General features: G+C 43.2%; 2 protein-coding genes and 1 pseudogene across 3 annotated transcripts in view; 2 read left to right on the top strand and 1 right to left on the bottom strand.

Moving 5' to 3' along the window:
- LOC118370266 (calsequestrin-2-like) overlaps nt 1-13,397 on the bottom strand; it is a 17,482-nt gene extending 4,085 nt beyond the window's left edge. Inside the window, exons 1-4 of one of the 2 annotated variants that reach the window (XM_035755211.2) lie at nt 13,180-13,397; nt 5,480-5,655; nt 1,942-2,026; nt 155-255 (exon numbers count right to left, since the gene is read on the bottom strand). In XM_035755211.2, the coding sequence (XP_035611104.1) occupies nt 155-255; nt 1,942-2,026; nt 5,480-5,563 (270 nt within the window). In that variant the 5' untranslated portion in view covers nt 5,564-5,655; nt 13,180-13,397. Of the gene's footprint in view, nt 1-154; nt 256-1,941; nt 2,027-5,479; nt 6,121-13,179 lie in introns of those variants that run through there. The other variant, XM_035755209.2, reaches the window with a different exon arrangement.
- LOC118370267 (protein O-glucosyltransferase 1-like) lies at nt 13,239-19,962 on the top strand. The gene is made up of 9 exons (XM_052498896.1): nt 13,239-13,334; nt 13,642-13,779; nt 13,961-14,055; nt 14,148-14,328; nt 14,585-14,643; nt 15,122-15,289; nt 16,347-17,154; nt 17,853-18,011; nt 18,119-19,962. The coding sequence occupies exons 1-7, from the start codon at nt 13,239-13,241 to the stop codon at nt 16,408-16,410; spliced, it is 801 nt and encodes a 266-aa protein (XP_052354856.1). The 3' UTR covers nt 16,411-17,154; nt 17,853-18,011; nt 18,119-19,962.
- On the top strand, nt 17,882-24,945 carry LOC127916598 (complex I assembly factor TIMMDC1, mitochondrial-like; annotated as a pseudogene).

The following is a 24,945-nucleotide window of genomic DNA, read 5'->3' as shown; positions in this document are numbered from 1 at the left end:
TTGTCCCACCTCCCTCTCTCTCCCTTGTCCCACCTCCCTCTCTCTCCCTTGTCCCACCTCCCTCTTCCCTCTCTCTCCCTTGTCCCACCTCCCTCTTCTCTCTCTCTCTCTCTCTCTCCTACCTCCCGCTTCCCTCCCCTTTGATCCTACTCACATCCAGCAGGAATTCCACCAGGGTGTCTGCTGAGAATTCCCCGTCAAACTCGATCACACGGTCGTCCTTGAAGATGTACAGACTGCCCTCCTCCTCCAAACCTGAGGGTCCAGAGGAAAGGAGGATTCAGGAAGCATTGGTGACTGAGTGCCAACTGGAAAACAGGCCTTGACAAATACCTATTTTGTAGAGGTTATGGTATTTTGATATTTTGATGTAAAGGATTAGTTCAGAAGCCTTGTTTCCATATTCGTGTTTTGTGACCAGGGATTTGCCTGACCATATGACCTGACTAGGAATATGAACTCAGCAAAAAAATAAATGTCCTCTCACTGTCAACTGCGTTATTTTCACCAAACATAACATGTGTAAATATTTGTATGAACATAAGATTCAACAACTGAGAAATAAACTGAACAAGTTCCACAGACATGTGACTAACAGAAATGGAATAATGTGTCCCTGAACAAAGGGGGGGGTCAAAATAAAAAGTAACAGTCAGTATCTGGTGTGGCCACCAGCTGCATTAAGACTGCAGTGCATCTCCTCCTCATGGACTGCACCAGATTTGCCAGTTCTTGCTGCGAGATGTTAACCCACTCTTCCACCAAGGCACCTGCAAGTTCCCAGACATTTCTGGGGGGAATGGCCCTAGCCCTCACCCTCCGATCCAACAGGTCCCAGACATGCTTAATGGGATTGAGATCCGGACTCTGCGCTGACCATGGCAGAACACTGACATTCCTGTCTTGCAGGAAATCATGCACAGAACGAGCAGTATGGCTGGTGGCATTGTCATGCTGGAGGGTCATGTCAGGATGAGCCTGCAGGAAGGGTACCACATGAGGGAGAAGGATGTCTTCCCTGCAATGATAACAAGCTCAGTCCGATGATGTGACACACTGCCCCAGACCATGACGGACCCTCCACCACCAGATCAATCCCACGCCAGAGTACAGGCCTCGGTGTAATGCTCATTCTTTTGACGATAAACGCGAATCTGACCATCACCCCTGGTGAGACAAAACCATGACTCGTCAGTGAAGAGCTCTTTTTGCCAGTCCTGTCTGGTTCAGCGACAGGAGGTTTGTGCCCATAGGCGACGTTGTTGCCGGTGTTGTCTGGTGAGGACCTGCCTTTCAACAGGCATATAAGCCCTCAGTCCAGCCTCTCTCAGCCTATTGGGGACAGTCTGAGCACTGATGGAGGGATTGTGCGTTCCTGGTGTAACTCGGGCAGTTGTTGTTGCCATCCTGTACCTGTCCCGCAGGTGTGATGTTCGGATGTACCGATGCTGTGCAGGTGTTGTTACACGTGGTCTGCCACTGCGAGGACGATCAGCTGTCCATCTTGTCTCCCTGTAGCGCTGTCTTAGGCGTCTCACAGTACGGACATTGCAATTTATTGCCCTGGCCACATCTGCAGTCCTCATGCCTCCTTGCAGCATGCCTAAGGTACATTCACGCAGATGAGCAGGGACCCTGGGCATCTTTCTTTTGGTGTTTTCAGAATCAGTAGAAAGGCCTCTTTAGTGTCCTAAGTTTTCATAACTGTGACCTGAAATGCCTACCGTCTGTAAGCTGTTAGTGTTTTAACGACTGTTCCACAGGTGCATATTCGTTAATTGTTTATGGTTCATTGAAGATAGCATGGGAAACAGTGTTTAAACCCTTTACAATGAAGATCTGTGAAGTTATTTGGCTTTTTACAAATGATCTTTGAAAGACAGGGTCCTGTAAAATGGATGTTCGCTTTTTTTGCTGAGTTTATGACAAATTATGACGTACCCAGTTTCTTGGCAACTTTGGCATCCTTCTGAGAGTCAACCATCCCAAAGCCAATGTCCTTGTCCTCCAGGACCTGTGCAGTCAGCTGAGGATTTAACAAGACACAACATTTGTCATCAGCCAACTTGTTATTTCAACAACGTAGCAACAATGTGTTGTTTGGGGTGTTGTGGGCACTTATTTCCTTATGATCCACCTCAAATCATTAGACATATTTAGCATTGCATTAGTCCACTGTGGGAATTATAAATATATAACCTGCTTTCAAGCTCAACTTCCTCTCTCCCGATGCTTGGAATTTGGGCTAGCAACTGCAGCCAGTGCTGTCTTTGTCTACACAGCTTTGATCACCAAGGTTCTAGAGGAGAGCACCCTGTGGACTGACTGTGGGAGAAACTCCTTTGTAAGTGTCAGCACTGTTTACTGTTCAGAGAACACTTCCTCAGAGAGGAACAAAGGCCTCCAAACTCCCACTGCACTGCAGAGGGCTAAAGTGGAGTTTGACTGAGGTCCTTTTGTTGTGATTGGGGTGGGTACTTCTCACTTTTTGAAAAACAGAAGTTTGCAAATAGTTAAGCTACTGTTTAGTATGCATCTTTACTGTCACAAGAAGCAATGGAGCCTCTTTCATTAATTAGTTCACGTTCATGAGCCAAGTAAGTAGTTACAGTGCATTCGGGAAGTATTCAGAACCCTTGTCCTTATTCACATTTTGTTATGTTACAGCCTTATTCTATTCTAAATTGATTAAATAGTTGTTTCCCCTAATCAATCTACACACAATACCCCATAATGACAAAGCAAAAACAGGTTTAGACATTTTTGTAAATTTATTAAACAGAAAAAACTGATATATGACATTTACATAAGTATTCAGACCCTTTACTCAGTACTTTGTTAAAGCACCTTCGGGAGCGATTACAGACTTGAGTCTTCTTGGGTTTGACGCTACAAGCTTTGCACACCTGTATTTGGGGAATTTCTCACATTACATTCTTCTCTGCAGATCCTCTCAAGCTCTGTCAGGTTGGACGAGGAGCGTCGCTGCACAGCCATTTTCAGGTCTCTTCAGAGATGTTCGATCGGGTTCAAGTCCGGGCTCTGGCTGGGCCACTCAAGGACATTCAGAGATCAAGCCATTCCTGCATTGTCTTGGCTGTGTGCTTAGGGTTGTTGTCCTGTTGGAAGGTGACCCTTCAACCCAGTCTGAGGTCCTGAGCGCTCTGGAGCGGGTTTTCATCAAGAATCTCTCTGTACTTTGCTCCATTAATCTTTCCCTCATTCCTGACTAGTCTCCCAGTCTCTGCCGCTGAAAAACATTTCCACAGCATGATGCTGCCACCACCACGCTTCACCGTAGGGATGCCAGATGTCCTCCAGACGTGACGCTTGCCATTCAAGCCAAAGAGTTCAATCTTGGTTTCATCAGACCAGAGAATCTTGTGTCTCATGGTCTGAGAGTCATTTAGGTGCCTTTTGGCAAACTCCAAGTGGGCTGTCATATACCTTTTACTGAGGAGTGGCTTCCGTCTGGCCACTCTACCATAAAGGCCTGATTGTTGATGTTTGTCCTTCTGGAAGGCTATCCCATCTCCACAGAGGAACTCTGACAGAGTGACCATCGGGTTTTTGGTCACCTCCCTGACCAAGGTCCTTCTCCCCCTATTGCTCCTTCGACCTCATGGCTTGGATTTTGCTCTGACATGCACTGTCAACTTTCGGACCACCTACGAGACCTTGTGTGCCTTTCCAAATCATGTCCAATCAATTGAATTCACCACAGATGGACTCCAATCAAGTTGTAGAAACATCTCAAGGAAACAGGATGCACCTGAGCTCCAGTTCGAGTCTCATAGCAAAGGGTCTTAATACTTATGTAAATCAAATTTATTCAAATCAAATTGATTTATATAGCCCTTCTTACATCAGCTGATATATCAAAGTGCTGTACAGAAACTCAGCCTAAACCCCCAAACAGCAAGCAATGCAGGTGTAGAAGCACAGTATTTCTAAATAAGGTATTTCTCTTTTTCATTTTTAATAAATGAGCAAAAATGTATAAATCCTGCTTTCACTTTGTCATTATGGGGTGTTGTGTGTTGATTGAACATTTGTAATTGAATCCATTTTAGAATAAGGCTGTAATGTAACAAAAAGTGGAAGAAGTCTAGGGGTCTGAATAATTTCAGAATGCACTGTATAAAGTATAAACTATAATTATAAGCTGACCTAGAAACAGTGCTGGGTCATTGGGGGAATCAACATGGGAATACCCATAATCATCACGACCTGATGGTATGATATTGCTCTGTTCTACAAGAGAAACGAGGTAATTCTCTCTCTGAAATTACCAATCAACAGTTCTCATTTTAATTTTTTTATTTCACCTTTATTTAACCAGGTAGGCCAGTTGAGAACAAGCTCTCATTTACACCTGCGACCTGGCCAAGATGAAGCAAAGCAGTGCGACAAAAACAACGCAGAGTTATACATGGACTAAACAAACATACAGTCAATAACACAATAGAAAAGTCTATATACAGTGTGTGCAAATGTAGTAAGATTAGGGAGGTAAGGCAATAAATAGGCTATAGTGGCGAAATAATTACAATTTAGAAATTAAACACTGGAGTGACAGATGTGCAGAAGATGAATGTGCAAGTTGAGATACTTGGGTGCAAAGGAGCAAAAGATAAATAACAATATAGGGATGAGGTAGTTGGGTGACAGAAAGGTATGTGTGATTGAGGTGCCATTTGGCTTTGAGTAATCTCTGACATCAAATCTTTGTTTTACAAAGGCTTCTAATATGGTCATATAGCAGCTGTCCAGGCACAGAACTTATTTCTCTTGTCCACACAGTGTCCAGAAATCCTCATTTAAAATGTCCTGGTAGCGCATAAAGATGTCAACTGTATTTATGATGTCACCGGAGTTGAAGTGACAGACGGTTAACTTCAGCGAGGGAAGCCATGTAAATCAACCAGCTTGAATGTGATGGAAAGACGATGCTGACCTTGGGAACAAACAGGTGCTTTTACAAAGACGTATCTAAGGAACTAGGATGTGTAATATATCTTCCATGTCAATTATCAAATTAAATGTATACATTCACTGTGATTACCATTAAGCCTTAAAGCTCTACATGTCCCCATCCTCATCTGTTAAAATGACCTTTTGTCTGTGCTCTACACATTTTGTCTTGGGGTCGAATAATAATCCCATAATCCTATTCACTACCTTATTGACCTTGCTTACCAGAAAACATTTACTATCCGGGATCCTTGGAACGCATCTACCCTAAACCTTTGCCTTAACCATAACCCTTACCTAACCCTAATCTTAACCCTTAATTTAACCATTTTAAATTTCAACTTCAATAGGGGGTAGGGACATCCCAAGGATTCCGGATAGCACAGACCCTCAGACAAGGAATGTTGGCCCCTGTTGGCTGACCTATAGCATCTGAACATCCCTGCACTACTTTCCCCCCCTCTCTCTCCTCCACTCTCACCTCATCTCCTCTTCCCCCTCTTACCTCCAGCACAAGCTCAGTCATCTGAAGCTGCTTCTGTCTGCCTTTGTGAGCCGGCTGCGGTTCATGGTAGAGTAGGCATAGCATGTCAAACCTCTTCAGAGCCTTCTTGTAGTTGCGTTCGTTGATGTGCAGAACGCGGTCCTTCCCGTCAAAGCTGGGGAACTCCAGTCCCTGTTCTGCAGAGCACAGCGAGGCCAGGTACAGACAGGGCAATAGGGACAGCCAGAGGAGCTGCATGCTTCTTAGAGGGAAATGCCCACTAGTGGACAATGAGTAGGAACTGGAAGAAGCAGGGGAAACTATACAGAACTAGAACCCTTGAGTCTTCAATGGGTAGTAGCCAGTACTAGCCACCAATTTGCACCAGTTAAAGAAACAGAAAAATATGTTTTTGAAAATAACAAGCAAGAGAATAATTAGTTTATCCTAAAGTCTCCAGCTTTGGATGTATTCTTTCACTCTCTCTCCCTCACTCTCTCTAGTTCTCTTTTTGCCTCTCTCTCGCTTCCCCTTCCTCGTCCTCTCTTTCCTCTCTCTCTTCCTCACTCTCTCTAGCTCTCTTTCTGCCTCGTTCTCTCTCTCTCTTTCTCTCTCTTCCTCACTCTCTCTAGTTCTCTTTCCTTCTCTCTCTCTCTCTTGCCTGCCTCACACTGTGGTTGAAAAAATAAGTCCCCAAAAGTGAATCCGGGGAGTTTTGGCAGAGTGGAAAGCTCACAATAAAATAGCAAGTGATCCCCTTTCTATCGCACTTTCAGGGTCTTTTTAGGAGGCCAGTTGTTTCTGGGCTTAAAATAACTGTTGGGCTGCAGAAAAGAGGACAGATAGATAGATAGGAGAACCCCAGGGGGTTTCCACTGTCTCTCTATCAGCGCCTGACATGATGAAACATCTCTCTAGCTGTCGGGGGAATAGCCAAGGAGTTGGGGTGTGGGGCGAGGAGAGAAGTTGATCAGGATCCCCATTATTTTAGCAATGAGTGTGTTTTCAGTAATGTGAAGTGCTGTTACAGCAATGCATGTTATCCTAATACAGTAGAGCGTTTAAAGAATAATAGGTCTAAAGCCTGATCTACAATGTGAAGGAAATGTAATCATTGCCCTCACACAAGCCACTGTTTGTGTTAAGGAAGCCACAGTGTGTTTAGCTAACATTCCAATCCTTGTACTTCGTGTCATATGCCAAATGGCAAGGAGTGGAATGATATCTTAACAGACTGGTACCCAGACTAACAATGTGTTACCATGGTGCAGATGAGTGTACTGAATACAGATTTGTTCATTGTGTAATGTAGCTCCACGGCCGGGTAGAGAGGGCCAAAATAACACTTACAATGCCATCTAAGACATGAGAGAAAAGTTTACAAATGTAATATGTCTGTGTCCTATATTTGTCAGGGGGACTAACAGCATGGAACAAGGGTGTGTACATAACTGTGATTGAATGCGTTTTGTGTTTGATCAAATTCAAATCAAGTGAGCAGCAGATTGAGGCCTCTTTCCATTGAAACAAAAAGAAGCAATGTACAGAACCAACCTGGACTCAGAGCTACATGTAAACATAGTTAAAGGAAATCTGTCTCCCGCCATGTAGTACAATATGTTACGTTTCCTATGGTATGTATTAATTTGTGGATGTCCATCATCCATTTCGTATGATATGTTCCGAATTGCAATTCGTACAATATGTTACGAATCCCAATTTGTTGTGGCTAACATAAACTAGGTGGCTAGGAGTTAAGGTTAGGAGTTAAGGATAGGGTTAGGAGTTAGGTTAAATGGTTAAAGTTAGCTAACATGATAAGTATTTGCAAAGTGGCTAAAATGCTAAAGTTATCCATCATGAGATTAGGCGAACTATTAGAATTTAACAACCAGGAAATGGAGGAGCGATTTCTGCATAGTGCTTCTTTAATAAAGAGGCACTATGCAGAAATAGCTCTGCCATTTCCTGGTTGCTAAAATTCTAATAGTTCGCCTAATTTCAGTTTATGTAACAAAACAAGCAGTCATTGTGTAGAGAATCATTGTACCATCTAAATCGTTGTGAAATATATTTCCAAATTAAAAATTTTGCATTTTCAGCTGCTACAAAATTACATATTGTAGCTTTCAGTAACCTGTTTTATGTAAGTATACCAAACATAATATATCATACTAATTTGGGTGTCTCAGATTTACGTTTTCTATGTTAAATCTAGTCTATGAGACCAGGGTGACAGAACACACACAAAATGGTCACAATATTAGGGGGAGATACCGTAATTACAGGTTTTGACGTAAGTGTTTTCAGACCTAACTAGAGACTGACCAAGCATCAGTCATTGCTAACTGTCTGAGCGAAGAAAACGAAGCTGCCGTGGCTCTTCATCCCTCTTCTAACTTTACAGTTTTGTGGAGTTGATTTCATTGTGGCCGGGTTTCATCCCAGCAAGTTAGCCCAGTTAACGTTAGCTAACAAACTAAGTTAGCTAACGTAGCAAGTAGAAACAACTGGTTGCATGCGAAATAATATATATTTCTTGATTTTTAGCAGAAATCTTAATACAATATCGGATACAGAGTTTTCCCAAGGCACCCTTTAAAAAAAATGGGAACTTGGATTAACGGTGTGGCTCAAACTGTTACTTTAGCTAAGGTTAGTTAATGTAATGCAACAGGTCTGTCACTTTTTCCCCCATCTTTATTTAACCAGGTAGGGTAGTTGAGAACAAGTTCTCATTTGCAACTGCGACCTGACCAAGATAAAGCATGGAATAAACAAACATACAGTCAATAATAGAGTAGAAAAAAAAGAAAACAAATAGTCTATACAGTGAGTGCAAATGAGGTAAGATAAGAGAGTTAAGGCAATAAATAGGCCATGGTGGCGAAGTAATTACAATATAGCAATTAAACACTGGAATTGTAGATTTGCAGAAGATGAATGTGCAAGTACAGATACTGGGGTGCAAAGGAGCAAGATAAATAAATAAACACAGTTTGGGGATGAGGTAGTTGGATGGGCTATTTACAGATTACAGCTATGTGAAAAAAAATTTTAATGTTGAAAGATAATGATGAAATAATTCACTCTGAAACCTTATAATTCTATGAAAATGATTAGAATCATAAAATTATAATTAATGATGTGTGTAGTTTTAGTCAGAATTAGGGTAAAATATATCTGTACAAAACATCTTTATAGTATCTTAAACACAGACTGTCTGAGCAAAATTTGGTGCCGACCTGGCTAGGCCTCAGAGATTTGGGAGGGGCGGGGAGTACTTCTCAGGGTCTCCTTAATCTTGGGGGAGGACAGGGAGTACTTCTCACCGTCTCCCTAATCTTTGTCGGCTTGGTAGTGATACTGTATGTGCATAGGATACCTGCAGTTTGTGTGTGAAGGTATGTGCATAAGGAGCCAGTATAAGAATGGATCATTTTGTACAACGGACTAGGACGTCCTCGTGAATAAACATTCGACTATTGTTGGCTGGGCCTCGGTCTGTTTTCATTTCAACCAGTATCTTATAAATTATGGGTCTCAGACTGAGTAGTTAATTGAGGTTCAGTTTATGAACATTGAGAACATAATTCTCATAACACTATGTACAGGTGCAGTGATCTGTGAGCTGCTCTGACAGCTGGTGCTTAAAGCTTGTGAGGGAGATATGGGTCTTCAGCTTCAGAGAATTTTGCAGTTTGTTCCAGTCATTGGCAGCAGAGAACTGGAAGGAAAGGCGGCCAAAGGATGAATTGGCTTTGGGGGCGACCAGTGAGATATACCTGCTGGAGTGCGTGCTACAAGTGGGTGCTGCTATGGTGACCAGTGAGCTGAGATAAGGCAAGGCTTTACCTAGCAGAGACTTGTAGATGACCTGGAGCCAGTGGGTTTGGCGACGAGAGTGAAGCGAGGGCCAGCCAACGAGAGCGTACAGGTTGCAGTGGTGGGTAGTATATGGGGCTTTGGTGACAAAACGGATGGCACTGTGATAGACTGCATCAAATTTGTTGAGTAGAGTGTCGGAGGCTATTTTATAAATGACATCGCCAAAGTCGAGGATCGGTAGGATGGTCAGTTTTACGAGGGTATGTTTGGCAGCATGAGTGAAGGATGCTTTGTTGCGAAATAGTAAGCCGATTCTGGATTTAATTTTGGATTGGAGATGCTTAATGTGAGTCATCAAGGAGAGTTTACAGTCTAACCAGACACCTAGGTATTTGTAGTTATCCACATATTCTAAGTCAGAGCCGTCCAGAGTAGTGGTGCTGGACGGGCGGTTGAAGAGCATGCATTTAGTTTTACTTGCATTTAAGAGTAGTTGGAGGCCACGGAAGGAGAGTTGTATGGCATTGAAGCTCGTCTGGAGGTTAGTTAACACAGTGTCCAACGAAGGGCCAGAAGTATACAGAATGGTGTTGTCTGCGTGGAGGTGGATCAGAGAATCACCAGCAGCAAGAGCAACATCATTGATGTATACAGAGCGACATCATTGATGTATACCGAGAAGAGAGTTGGCCCGAGAATTGAACCCTATGACACCCTCATAGAGACTGCCAGAGGTCCAGACAACAGGCCCTCCGATTTGACACACTGAGCTCTATCAGAGAAGTAGTTGGTAAAACAGGCGAGGCAATCATTTGAGAAACCAAGGCTGTTGAGTCTGCCAATAAGAATGTGGTGATTGACAGAGTCGAAAGCCTTGGCCAGGTCGATGAATACGGCTGCACAGTAATGTCTCTTATCGATGGCAGTTATGATATCATTTAGGACCTGTCACTTGGCTGAGATGCACCCATGACCAGCTCTGAAACCAGATTGCATAGCGGAGAAGGTACGGTGAGATTCGAAATGGTCAGTAATCTGTTTTTTAACTTGGCTTTCGAAGACCTTAGAAAGGCAGGGTAGGATAGATATAGGTCTGTAGCAGTTTGGGTCTCGAGTGTCTCCCCCTTTGAAGAGGGGGATGACCGCTGCAGCGTTCCAATCTTTGGGAATCTCAGACGATATGAGAGGTTGAACTGGCTAGTGATAGGGGTTGCAACAATTTTGGCAGATAATTTTAGAAAGAGAGGGTCCAGATTGTCTAGCCCAGCTGATTTGTAGGGGTCCAGATTTTGCAACTCTTTCAGATCATCAGCTATCTGGATTTGGGTGAAGGAGAAATCGGGGAGGCAGCTGGGAGGAGGTGCTCTTATTCTCAATGGACTTTACAGTGTCCCAGAACTATTTTGAATTTGTGCTACAGGATGCAAATTTCTGCTTGAAAAAGCTAGCCTTAGCTTTCCTAACTGCCTGTGTATATTGGTTCCTAATTTCCCTGAAAAGTTGCAAATCACAGGGGCTATTCGATGCCACAGACCCATTACAGATGCAGGCAATGAGGCAGTGATCGCTGAGATCTTGTTTGAAAACAGCAGAGGTATATTTGGAGGGCAAGTTCGTTAGGATGATATCTATGGGGGTGCCCGTGTTTACAGATTTGGGGTTGTACCTGGTGGGTTCATTGATCATTTGTGTGAGATTGAGGGCATCAAACTTAGATTCTAGGATGGCCGGGGTGTCAAGCATGTCCCAGTTTAGGTCACCTAGCAGCACGAGCTCTGAAGACAGATGGGGGGCAATCAGTTCACATATGGTGTCCAGGGCACAGCTGGGGGCAGAGTGGCCTATAGCAAGCGGCAACAGTGAGACTTGTTTCTGGAAAGGTGTTTTTTTTTTAAAGTAGAAGCTCAAATTGTTTGGGTACAGACCTGGATAGTAAGACAGAACTCTGCAGTAGATTGCAACACCGCCCCCTTTGGCAGTTCAATCTGGTCGGAAAATGTTATTGTTAGGGATGGAAATGTCAGGGTTTTTGGTAGTCTTCCTGAGCCAGGATTCAGACATGGCTCGGACATCCGGTTTGGCAGAGTGTGCTACGGCAGTGAATAAAACAAACTTAGGGAGGATGCTTCTAATGTTAACATGCATGAAACCAAGGCTTTTAAGGTTACAGAAGTCAACAAATGAGAGAGCCTGAGGAATAGGAGTGGAGCTAGGCACTGCAGGGCCTGGGTTAACCTCCACATCACCAGAGGAACAGAGGAGGAGTAGGATAAGGGTACGGCTAAAGGAACTGGTCGCCTAGTTCGTTCAGACCAGAGAGTAAAAGCAACAGAATTCTGGGTGCGGTAGAATAGATTCAAGGCATAATGTACAGACAAAGGTATGGTAGGATGTGAATACAGTGGGGTAAACCTGTGCATAGAGTGACAATGAAAACCAGGTGATGTCGCTGAATGTGTTGGAGGTGGAATTAAAGTGTTCACTAAGGCGTATTGAGCAGGGCTAGAGGCTCTACAGTGAAATAAGGCAATAAATACTAACCAAAACAGCAATGGACAAGGCATATTGACGTTAGGCATGCATAGCCGAGTATTCATGGGAGTCCAGTGAGTGGATTCAGGCAGCTAGAGGGCCGTGGCTAGCAGAAGGCAACTTAGAAGGACGTCGCGACGGAAGAAAGTCTGTTGTGGCCCCCTCGTGCTGAATATGTCAGCAGACGGATCAGCAGGGCTCCGTGTGGTAAACCAAGCCAATTGGCAAAATAGGTATAGTGGCCGAAGAATTTGTCCAATGAGCCTCTTAAGCTAACAGTCCGGTGTGCTCTAGACAGCTAACATTAGCGGGCTAGTCAGTTTAAGTACCCCATCGAGGAGATTTAGTCGGTAGTCCAGTCGTGAAGAATCGGCGGGGTTCCGTGTCCCGTACCGGCAGTAGAAGGGGGTCCGGGTCAGTTGGCAAAAAGGGCATTATAGCCTAAGAGTGGCTGTTGGCCTTCTGCTAGCCGGGATAGGGGCCTAGCATGGGCTAGCTCCAGGCTAATTGGTGCTAGCTTCGTTACTTGTAGTAACGTTACTTCGGATTATCTTATGTTTACACTAACCCAGCCTGGTCTCATAGACTAGATGTAACATACTAAATGTAAATCATAACATAGTAAATTAGTAAAATACAGTATTTTACATTTAGTATGGTTACATAAGACAGAAGGTTACTCAAGGGAAAAACGAAAGGAGGGTGGTTGATCCAGTGGGCATATAACGCAAATGTCGAGGAACCCAAAGGTTGCGAGTTCAAATCTCATCATGGACAATTTTAGCTAACTAGCAACTTTGCAACTACTTTAAAAAGGTTAGCAAACCTAAATCTTAACCTTAACCCAAACCACTAGCTAAAGTTAACCACCTAGCTAATGTTAGCCACAACAAATTGGAATACGTAACATATCATATTAATTGCAATTTGTAACATATCATATGAAATGGAGTGTCTTAGATTTATGTACAGAATCATACGAAATGCTCTGAGACCAGGTTGCCTTTCCTGACCTCAGTCTCTTCTAAATACTAGTGGGCAGCTTATCCCATATTTACAACCCAAGGCAGTGTAAGTAGCCTTTGCCACAGGCTTTCAGTGTGTAAGCAATCATGCATACTGATCTGTATTTCAGTAGTCCAGGAAGTGCATGCTCTTTGCCTAAGAAGCTCTATTTTATTAGGTAATGGTGACAGGTGGCAGATATACCTTGAAAATATCACCAAAGCCACGCAACAATACAAGCCTTGCTGCCCATACAACTGCAGTTAATGCATGCAGGAGAACAGATGTTGCTCCCCATGAAAACAATATTGCTATACAAAAGGGTTTCAGCTTTTTAACAAAAAGCCGTTGGTTACCTTGTTAGAGCAGATCTTTCATTCTCTCTCCATTGTCCTCAATCCATCCAGTGTCTTGAATGATAACCTACGACCCTTCAGAGAGGGAGTGTCTGAGGAGCTCATGGCGGACACGCTTCGTCGTGGTGTGGGCACCCATTACCAAATCATTAATGGTAAACTGTATTGGGAACAGAACTGTATGTTCCCAGCCCGGTGAGGAAACAAAACATTACAATTAGTCTGTGTATACATTTGAGTTTGTGTGTGCAAGTGTTTCTTATCAAGCTTAGAAGTCAGACCCTGGTTTTGTATGATAAATGTGGTCGATCATTTAGTAACATTTATTATCTTTAGGCCAATATCAGTAGTGAGCTAGTTAATATGATACCGTCATCATGTCTCTCTGATTGGTTTAGTGTCATGTCTCCCTGGTTGGTTTAGGTGTAGTGTCATGTCTCACCCGCCTGTCTCTCTGATTAGTTTAGGTGTAGTGGGGTGGAGCACTTCATCCTGCAGGTGATTGACAGACGTGACGTGGAGATGGTGGTGAACGTGTGGGACTACCCTCAGGTGCCAGGCTGGGTGCAGCCTATCCTGCCTGTCCTGTCTTTCAGTAAGGTCAGCTCTGCAACCATGCATGTCCTCATCACACACACACAACAGTGTTGCTTGTTTATGTTATTTCGAAATATGTTTTTACTTTTGTAAATTAGATATATTTGTTGGAAGTAGTAAAAGAGAGTTGTCCAATGTGATGGCATTTGTTAGTGTAAAATTAAAGTGTGTTGTGTGCATTTAGACTGCTGACTACCACGACATCATGTATCCTGCCTGGACGTTTTGGGAGGGGTGCCCATATATCCCACTGGAATGTATGATGGGACCTCTTAAAAAGTAGGGTTGACCTACTTGTGGTACAAGGAAACATTTGTATTTTATTTATACTACCAGATCATTTTCTCTGTTATTCACAAACACTGTCTTAGATCGGCAGCACAGTGGCCCTGGAAGAGGAAGGAGTCCAGAGGATTCTTCAGAGGCTCCAGGACTAGTCCTGAGAGGCTCCAGACCTGGTGGATGCTGAGTACACCAAGAACCAGGCCTGAAAGTCTATCTGGAACTACCAATGCAAATGTCTGTGTGACAGTGGCTTTTTTATTTAACAAGGCAAGTAAGTTAAGAACAAATTCTTATTTACAATGACGACCTAGGAACAGTGGGTTAACTGCCTTGTTCAGAGACAGAACAACAGTTTTTTTTTTTTTACCTTGTCAGCTCGGGGATTCGATCTTGCAACCTTTCGGTTACTGGCCCAACACTCTAACCACTAGGCTACCTGCCGCTTGAATGCACTGAGAGCAGTGCTATGTTTTTCGACCGCAATATCAACAACTGTTCAATATCTTCTTATTTTTTTGCCAAGGACACACTAGGTAGACCACCAGCTCAGGAGATTCCCCTGGTGGAGCACTGTCAATACAAGTAAGAACAAGATATTATGGTGGAAATGTATTGCGCTTGGTTTTGTGTATACAATGTTTTACATCAAGTGCATAGATGTGGCTTCACTCTCTGACACTCACTGGCATTTTCCAGGTCAGCCTGGATAAAATTAGACTTGTTAAAAAAAAATGTTTTTAGCTTCAGAGATTTTATAGATTGACTGAGTAAACATGGCCCTGGTTTTCATGACTTGAGAGGGAAACTTTCGTTACTTGTTTCAAAGGTCAGTTAATTAACCCTGGTTATTTATCTTACACCTTCAGCTATGGTATGAAACACTACAGGTGTGCATTGTCAGCTTCAGTTACATTTGCACGTAAGGCCAGGGCTCCAAATCGTGGCCCCACCTGTTACAGACTACCAGTTACCAAGGACAGGGTTAACTTTTTCCTTACCCTGTACACATTGTGATTTCCACCACAATTCCTACCTCATCATCTGACCTCTAACCCCTCAGGTACCTGTTCAACTTCCGGGGCGTGGCGGCCAGCTTCCGCCTCAAGCACCTGTTCCTGTGTGGCTCTCTGGTCTTCCATGTAGGGAGGGAGTGGATGGAGTTCTTCTATCCCCAGCTGCTACCCTGGGTACACTACATCCCTGTCAAACAGGACCTCTCTGACCTCAGGTGACCCATCTGGCTTGGCTGTGTGTCATAACTGTATAGACTATATGGAGATCCAGTCAATAGATAGCTGCAGATTGATATTTGTTCACACTGCTTATTAATGTCCCTAATGCTGGTCTTAGAATGAAGAATTGCTGGTCTTCACATTTAGGCTGTGGTCTCCCCATAGATTCTCCATATGGTTAGATGTAATGTTGTACCTTTTTTTTAAAAGTATTGTGTTATAAAAGATTTAGGAGTTGAAAAAACGCTATAAGAAGAAAGTGGCTATTTGGGATTGAAATGACCATTGGGATTAGCACACAGAAAGAGTAGGATACTGTATATGTTGGTTCTATCACATGGTTTACAGTTTGTATTTAGCAGACCTGGGTTCAAATACTGTTTAGGGTATTATAATTACTTTCAAATATAGTAGTTGAATATTGGAGTGTATTTGGAAATACACTTGGAAAGTATTTGAAGATACTCAAATACACTCCCATGCATTTAGTCCAGGTATTAGATTTTTGTTGTTGTTGAAATTAGTATTTGAAAGGGGGATACCTATTCAGTTGTACAACTGAAATGTGTCTTCTGCATTTAACCCAACCCCTCTGAAAATACAGTACTTTCAAATAGTAGGCTGTTTATAGGAAGTTATTTGAAAATACTTTCAAATAATTCCAATAGAAGTAGTTGATTCGGGCCGCATTATTTGAAAATACTTATTTTCTCTGTATTTAAGTATTTAAATAACAAATTATCAAATACACATTTATTTTAACCCAGGCCTGGTATTTAGTCTTTCCATGCTCAAAATATCAGTGACTTTATGCCTTGAAAGGAACTTAGAGTAGAGGATTTAGGAAGAGCTTGATAGCGTTTGCCATCAACTGATTTCTGCTATCTCACCCCACACTGAAATTGTGTGAAAAATCAATGAAATTGGTTGTTTCTGGGAAATTACACCTAAAAGGCTATTTTCCATCAGCTTTCCCTTACTGCCCTCTAGTGTGTGACCGAAGCCCTGTATGCTGCTCAGGAGTTGATACTTACATCTTCCATTTGTTTCCAGTGGTCCATTCAACTACAAACACAACCAAAACACTCCTCACCTCAAGAGTGTTGCCTCTGTTTAAGAAGAACAATGCACAACCATTGCCATATACTGTAGAGATACGATGAAGCTTGAAACACTACATATTAAGCAGTAAATAACTACACTCAACACCAAGTGCCAATAGAACATTATTCATTCATGTAGAATGACATGTCAAACCCACTGTCGGTACACTACTTTACTTGGACCTGCCTTGGAAAAGATGAGTAGAAGCCACAATGGTCCCGAAATGTTGAATATGTTCTAGTATTCCCATTGTAGAATGTATGTGTTATAGTTATCTGATTCTACAGCTGTGGCACACACGTATGGAAGGTACTTTGTGCTGTGTATTGTCTTGACCAAAGAGTAAGAGGTACAATGCCAAAAAACTATGTTCAGCTTGTGGTCAAAACATATGACGTGATCTTCATGGTTAGTCAGAGTATTGTATGCACAGAAATTGTAATATCAATGGCAGGTGATTCACCTGCAAAATCAGTGGAATGGTTTTGGTTTGTCTGTTGGCCTTTAATTAACAGTAATTGATGCCTTTTTTTTAGCATGGAACACAATGACAATGTTGTGATATGATGCAATAACATTTTATATCGAATGTATCATTTTTTACCTCTAATAAACCATTCAAATCTCAAGTAAATTCAGAATGGTATCCGTATAATGTGTATGTTTGGTCCTCCACCTGAAGGGGGTGCTCTCCAACTAGATATCTTCAATTTACCAGCTAGTAGTTCAGCGGTGTGCCGGTGGAAAGCAGAAGCAGGTAGGAAAAACAAAATACAAGGACATTTCCGATTAAATAGGTAAATACTCGGTAAACAATTTAACCGTTCAAACGTAGTCTGTGATATAACAGTGATTAACTACGTTAGACAAATAATAGACTGCTTCATAAAGCACGGAACTGCTGAACAGCTTACACAGTTAGCATGATGAAGCCCCCTTATCTCGCTGCTTCTTCGCATGGAACAAGATGCTTTGAGAACGTGAAGTTATGGTGAAGACATGTACCGTCTTTGGTAACCGTGTCACCTCACCTGCTCCACTTGAATGCAAACGTAACATTGTATCGAGTGTCGTTCAGTCTGCTTCGTACGATAGCTACATAACGGAAGTGATCACCTTTACTTTGGCTTGGGTGTTGTTGACCCATATGTCACTTCCAACCAGTGTAGACATTATTTGTCAATGTTCCAGCAAGTGTTAAAGTTCCATAACAATAAATACCAACCCTGAAAATGTACAGTAGGTATTCTATTTTAGAATATTGCACACTCTACTTCATACAGTACATAATATGCATATATCAACAATGACTATGCAATGTCAGATGCGGTATTAAAACAGCTGTTGCACTGTGTATGTATTTTGTACATTTGCTCTCTCTTCATCTGCCCAAAAGGCATTTATTTAGCAGAAGGGTTAGCTGTAACATCCTATCTCCTGGCCATGTGTTCTCAGATCCAGCTCCCATTGCTGGTGAAGTGTTCATGATGCATCCTCCTGAACGGCCCTGGGTGTCCCCAGACCCATGTCAGCAGGCTGCCTCGGCCCCCCAGGGTCCATGCAGCTGACAGTGTGACGCCTGCCCCGGTACAGATCCCCTACCCAGCCTCGTGGGTAAGCCAGAGTTCCCAGACACTGGATGGGACTGCATCAAGGATCTCTTCGGCAGGGAGTCATTTATGACCGTGACGCCTCTCTCCTATTGTTTGTGTCTCCCCCAGCGTTCTGCCCATAACGCAGCCATCCGGGGCTTTGTGCGGTACGGCTGGAGGTGGAGCTGGAGAGTAGCAGCCTTCGTCACATTATTCAAGTAAACAGTGACTACATGGCTATGGGACTCTTTCCTATGTGGCCACTATATTAGTTTGTTCTCCTGTGCTGATTGACATTGGTTGATTATCTCGCTGTGTGTGTGTGTTCTGCCAGCACTGTGTGCAGAGACAAGTATACCCTCAGCCACTACGCAGGAGGTTAGTTACTTCAAATGGAGAGGATGCCTCAATGTATTATACACACCCACACTTATTCAATGACTTTACAGTAATAATTCATAAGACATAGAGTACCAGTCAAAAGTTTGGACACACCTACTCATTCAAGGGTTTTTCTTTATTTTTACTATTTTCTACGTTGAAGAATAATAGTGAAGACAGCAAAACTATTAAAAAACAAAAGTGTTCAAAGTAGCCACCCTTTGCCTTGATGAATGCTTTGCACACACAACCAGCTTCATGAGGAATTCTTTTCCAACAGTCTTGAAGGAGTTCCCACATATGCCAAGCACTTGTTGGCTGCTTTTCCTTCACTCTGTGGTTCAACTCATCCCAAACCATCTCGATTGGGTTGAGGTCGGGTGATTGTGGAGGCCAGGTCATCTGATGCAGCACTCAATCACTCTCCTTCTTGGTCAAATAGCCCTTACACAGCCTGGAGGTGTGTTGTGTCATTGTCCTTTTGAAAAACAAATGATAGTCCCATTGTATCGCTGCAGAATGCTGTGGTAGCCATGCTGGTTACGTGTGCCTTGAATTCTAAATAAATCACCCGACAGTGTCACCAGCAAAGCACACCATCACACCTCCTCCATGCTTCACGCTGGGAACTACAAATGCTGCAATCATTTGTTCACCTACTCTGCTTCTCACAAAGACACGGCAGTTGGAACCAAAAATCTCACATTTTCCACCGATCTAATGTCCATTGCTCATGTTTCTTGGCCCAAGCAAGTCTCCTCTCATTATTGGTGTCCTTTTAGTAGTGGTTTCTTTGCAGAAATTTGACAATGAAGGCCTGATTCACGCAGTCTCTTCTGAACAGTTGGTGTTGAGATGTATCTGTTACTTGAACTCAGTGAAGAATTTCTGAGGCTGGTAACTCTAATGAACGTATCCTCTGCAGCAGAGGTAACTCTGGGTCTTCCTTTCCTGTGGCGGGTCTTCCTTTCCTGAGAGCCAGTTTCATTATAGTGCTTGATGTTTTTTGCGACTGCACTTGAAGAAACTTTAAAAGTTCTTGAAATGTTCCACATTGACTGACTTTCATGTCTTAAAGTAATGGACTGTCGTTTCTCTTTGCTTATTTGAGCTGTACTTGACATAATATAGACTTGGTCTTTTACCAAATAGGGCTATCTTCTGTATACCACCCCTACCCTGTCACAACACAGCTGATTGGCTCAAACGCACTAAGAAGGAAAGAAATTCCTCAAATTAACGTAACAAGGTACAACTGTTAATTGAAATGCATTTCAAGTGACTACCTCATGAAGCTGGTTGAGAGAATGCCAAGAGTGTACAAAGCTGTCATCAAGGCAAAGGGTGGCTATATTTTTATCAAAATATATTTAGATTTGGTTAACACTTTTTTTGGTTACTACATGATTCCATATGTGTTATTTCATAGTTTCGTTGTCTTCACTATTATTCTACAATGTAAAAATAAAGAAAAACCCTTGAATGAGTACTGTATACATTGCCTTCGGAAAGTATTCAGACCCCTTCACTTTTCCCACATTTTGTTAGGTTACAGCCTTATTCTAAAATTGATTAAATATTTTTTTCCCTCACCAATCTACACACAATAACCCATAGTGACTAAGCAAAACCAGAAATATCACATTTACATTCGTATTCAGACCCTTTACTGAGCACTTTGTTGAAGCAATTACAGCCAGTCTTCTTGGGTATGATGCTACAAGCTTGGCACACCTGTATTTGGGGAGTTCTGTCAGGTTGGATGGGGAACGTTGCTTCACAGCTATTTTCAGGTCTCTCCAGAGATGTTCAAGTCCGGGCTCTAAGCCACTCCTGCGTTGTCTTCAAATCAAATTTTATTTGTCACATGCGCCGAATACAACCTTACAGTGAAATGCTTACTTACGAGCACCTAACCAACAATGCAGTAAAAAAATATATATATGGTTAAGAATAAGAAATAAAAGTAACAAATAATTAAAGAGCAGCAGTAAAATAACAATAGCGAGAAATTGACTCTGTACCGGGTACCGTTAATATGTACATGTAGGTAGAGTTTTTAAAGTGACTATGCATAGACGATAACAACAGAGGTGTAAAAGGGGGGCAGTGCAAATAGTCTGGGCATTTGATTAGATGTTCGGGAGTCTTATGGCTTGGGGGTAGAAGCTGTTTAGAAACCTCTTGGACCTAAACATGGCGCTCCGGTAACGTTTACCGCCCGGTAGCAGAGAGAACAGTCTATGACTAGGATGGCTGGATTCTTTCACATTTTTTAGGGCCTTCCTCTGACACTGCCTGGTATAGAGGTCCTGGATGGCAGGAAGCTTGGCCCCAGTGATGTACGGGGCCGTTCGCACTACCCTCTGTATTCCCTTGAGGTCGGCGGCCGAGCAGTTGCCATAACAGGCAGTGCTGTTGGAAGGTGAAACTTTGCCCCAGTCTACTGAGTGCTCTGGAGCAGGTTTTCATCAAGGATCTCTCTGTTCTTTGCTCCATTCATCTTTCCCTCAATCCACCATGCTTCACCATAGGGAGGGTGCCAGGTTTCCTCCAGACATGACGCTTGGCATTCAGACTAGAGAATCTTGGGGTTTTTTTGCCTTTAGGTGCCTTTTGGCAAACTCCAAGTGGGCTGTCATGTGCCTTTTACTGAGGAGTGAGAGAAATGTCCTTCTGTCCTTCTGAAAGGTTATCCCATCTCCACAGAGGAACTGTAGAGCTCTGTCAGAGTGACCTTCCCGTGATCACTTCCCTGACCAAGGCCCTTCTCCCCAGGAAGAGTCTTGGTGGTTGTAAACTTCTTCCATTTAAGAATGATGGAGGCCACTGTGTTCTTGGGGACCTTCAATGCTGCAGACATGTTCTGGTACCCTTCCCCAGATCTGTGCCTCGACACAATCCTGTCTCGGAGCTCTCCGGACAATTCCTTCGACCTCACGGCTTGGTCTTTGCTCTGACATGCACTGTCAACTGTGGGACATTATATAGACTGATGTGTACCTTTCCAAATCATGTCCAATCAATTGAATTAACTGCCTTGTTCAGGGGCAGAAGGACAATTTTTATCTTGTCAGCTCGGGGATTCGATCTTGCAACCTTTCGGTTACTAGTCCAACGCTCTAACCACCAGGCTACTTGCTGCCGCCCCAAGTCCAATCAAGTTGTAGAAACATCTCAAGGATGATCAATGGAAACAGGATGCACCTGGGCTAAATTTTGATTCTCATATCAAAGGGTCTGAATACTTATGTAAATAAGTATATGAGTCTTGTGATTTATGAAAATGTCATTACGATAATGTTAGTATAAATGGGTCCTAGTGAAATAATTGTTGATATATACTGTTAATTATGATATAATTTATTAGATAAGAAAACGCTGATAATGAATACTTTTCCTACAGTGTCTTCAGAAAGTATTCAAACCCCTTGAATTATTCTACATTTTGTTGTGTTACAACCTGAATTCAAAATGGATTAAATATTTGTCACCCATCTACACACAATACCCCATAATGGAAAAAGTGAAAACATGTTAAGATATTTCAGCAAATTTGTTGAAAATGAAAAACATATTTCATTTACATAAGTATTCAAGCCCATTTGCTATGACACTCCAAATTGATCTCAGGTGCATACAATTTCCTTTGATCATCCTTAAGATGTCGCTACAACTTGATTGGAGTCCACCTGTGGCCAATTGAATTGTTTGGACATGATTTAGAAAGAAACACACTTGTCTATATAAAGTCCCACAGTTGACAGTGTATAACAGTAAATATTCGAGAGAGAATTGTGAGGAAGCATATATCTGGGGAAGGGTATAAAAACCATTTCTAGTGTTGAAATTTTCCAAGATCACAGTGGTCTCCATCATTGGGAAATCCGGGCTTTATGGGAGAGTGGCCTGACGGAAGCCACTCCTGAGAAAAAGGCACATGACAGCACGCCTGGAGTTTGCAAAAATGCACGTGAAAGACTCAAAAGATTCTGTAGTCTGATGATTTGGCCTGAATGGAAAGCACTATGTCTGGAGAAAACCAAGCACAGCCATCTAACACCATCCCTACCGTAAAGCATGGGAGTGGCAGCATCATGCTATGGGGATGCTTTTCAGTGGCATGGACTGTGAGACTGGTAAGGACAGAGGGGGCAATTAATGGAGACAAATACAGGCAAATCATGAATGACAACCTGCTTCATTGCAAACAACCTTAGACTGGGGCAAAGATTTTACGTTCCAACAGGACAATGACCCCAAGCATACAGCCAAAGCAATGCTGGAATGGCTTCAGAACAAGAATGTGAAAGTCCTTGAGTGGCCCAGACTTGAATCCCATTGAAAATCTGTGGAAATACACCACCGCTCCCCATCTCACTTAAAACAGGTTGAAATAATCCCCAAATCCAGATGTGCAAAACTGATACAGACATAACCAAGATGACTCACAGCTGTATCCCCACCGAAGGTGCTTCTACAAAGTATTATCTCGAGTGAATACTTATGTAAATGAGACATTTCTGTATTTCATTTTCAATACATTTGCTAATTTCTAAAAACATGTTTTCACTTGTGTTTAGATGGGTGAGCATTTTTTCTTTTGAATTCAGGATGTAACACAATGTAGAATAAGTCAAGGGTATGAATACTTTCTGAAGGCACTTGTTAAGTGTGATTTTGTAAATGTGTGAGTATGACATTCCTGCCTGTGTGGGTTTGAGCAGCTGTGACAGGAGGCCTATTCAGGCTGAACCTGGGTCTCTGGGTGACTGGTGGCAGGCACGGCCATAGGAGCAACCATGGGGTGGGATATGATATAAGGGTTTTCAGTGGCAAAATAACGGGCTGGTTTTGAACAGTGGTTACCTGGACTAATAGTGTTTACGGTGAAGAGGTTTGAGGAGCAATTTGAGGGAGCCAGATACTACAGCCTGAAGAATGAGAGAAGCAAGTCTCTGGCTGCCAGCTGCGCCCCCTCCCTGCAACCCCTCTGCTACCCAGCTGCCCCCCTCCCTGCTACCCAGCTACCCCCCTCCCTGCAACCCCTCTGCTACCCAGCTGCCCCCCTCCCTCCCCCTAACCATGCGCTGGGTGCCAGAGGGACTCATGTGCGTTGCAGAGGGTTGTGTTTTGGGCAGAAGAGCAGGGAGGGAGGCCAAGGCAGCAGCTGCCCCTCTATTTTTACCCACCCATTGTTACGCCAGCGTTTCATCTCCATCCAGCTCCCTCTATCTCTGCTGCACTAGTCCCTTCTGTCCTCTCTTCACCTGTCTTCTCCCACTTTTTCCTCACCTGCCTCTCTTCCCCTTTTGATTTGCATGTATATCTAATGTGTCAGTGAAGGTTTTTAGAGTAGTAATGGACTGGGTGTATGTGATCCAACATCCATGTTGCTGTGTCTCCAGAGCGAAGCAGAGCGCTGTTCATGTCTGCCTCAGTGCCCAGCCACCTGGACTGTGTGTTTGATGTGTGCAAACAGTCCCGGGAGCACCCACAGCCTCAGCCAGGTGCAACGTGGGCGGATGAAAGCAGGCAGCTAATCAGATAACACATCATGCTCCAAATGTCTGCCCCTACCTCCCTCATAGTCCTGACACGTGGATGAGGTGATGGGGGTGGGGCGGGTTACTAAGTGAGTGACAGCCACCACAGCTCTTCATGCTAAACTGAGTTTAGGGGGGTTGGAATGAGAACTGTAGTTGATAGCGGGTGAAATGCTCAGAGAGGTAGCAACATGGCGTCCATCTCTAAAGTTGGCCAAATTCTCTATATTGTATAACAGTCTGAGAGTTACTGAGAGTAAGTGACAGACACAGTGACAGAATTTAATGTGACGCAGAACATTGACATGTTGGAATGAAGGTGATGTCAACTCGGCTCATGTCATCTCTTGTCAGGGTGCCGGCAGGAGCTCTGATCATCGCCATGCAGGGATTGGCTGGAGCTCTGATCATCGCCATGCAGGGATTGGCTGGAGCTCTGATCAGCACCATGCAGGGATTGGCAGGAGAAACAGTCCGGGAGAGGAGGGAGCGCAGAGAACTATATGAACTAAAACTGGCAGAATGGTACATTCCATGGGCATCAAAACACACACACACACACTTTTTTACTCTTAGTATTCACTCACTTTTTCCTACGCCCTCGAGTACCCGTTTGCAGTTGACGGATGACCTGATTGGTGACTTGAGCAGCAGTGGGCGGATCCAGGATGTAGACAAGGACATACAGAAGATCCAGGAGCTGCTCAGTTTACCATGGAACGAGTCCGTGGCCCAAGACTGACAGCCAATGACAGCAGCTGAAATACTCAGATACCAATCATAGCCATCCTCACAGACAGACAATGGTGGGTGGGACTTTCCTCACCCCTGAGGACATACTGGTTTCTTTTGATGTTGACTACTCTGTTCTGTTTACTCCTGTTGAATGGAAAATGGGACCTACTTATTCGCTCAACAAAATATGTACTGATGCTGTATTATGATTTATACTGTAAATGTAATTGCTTTGTCTGGAACTTTTAAATGATTTCCAACATATTTAATATAAATGCCAATAATGACACAGTA

The sequence above is a fragment of the Oncorhynchus keta genome, chromosome 37 (genome assembly GCF_023373465.1).
Source record: "Oncorhynchus keta strain PuntledgeMale-10-30-2019 chromosome 37, Oket_V2, whole genome shotgun sequence".
Taxonomy (NCBI): Eukaryota; Metazoa; Chordata; class Actinopteri; order Salmoniformes; family Salmonidae; genus Oncorhynchus; species Oncorhynchus keta.
The sequence above is the reverse complement of the archived record's forward strand: the minus strand, read 5'-3'. Positions and strand labels throughout refer to the sequence as shown.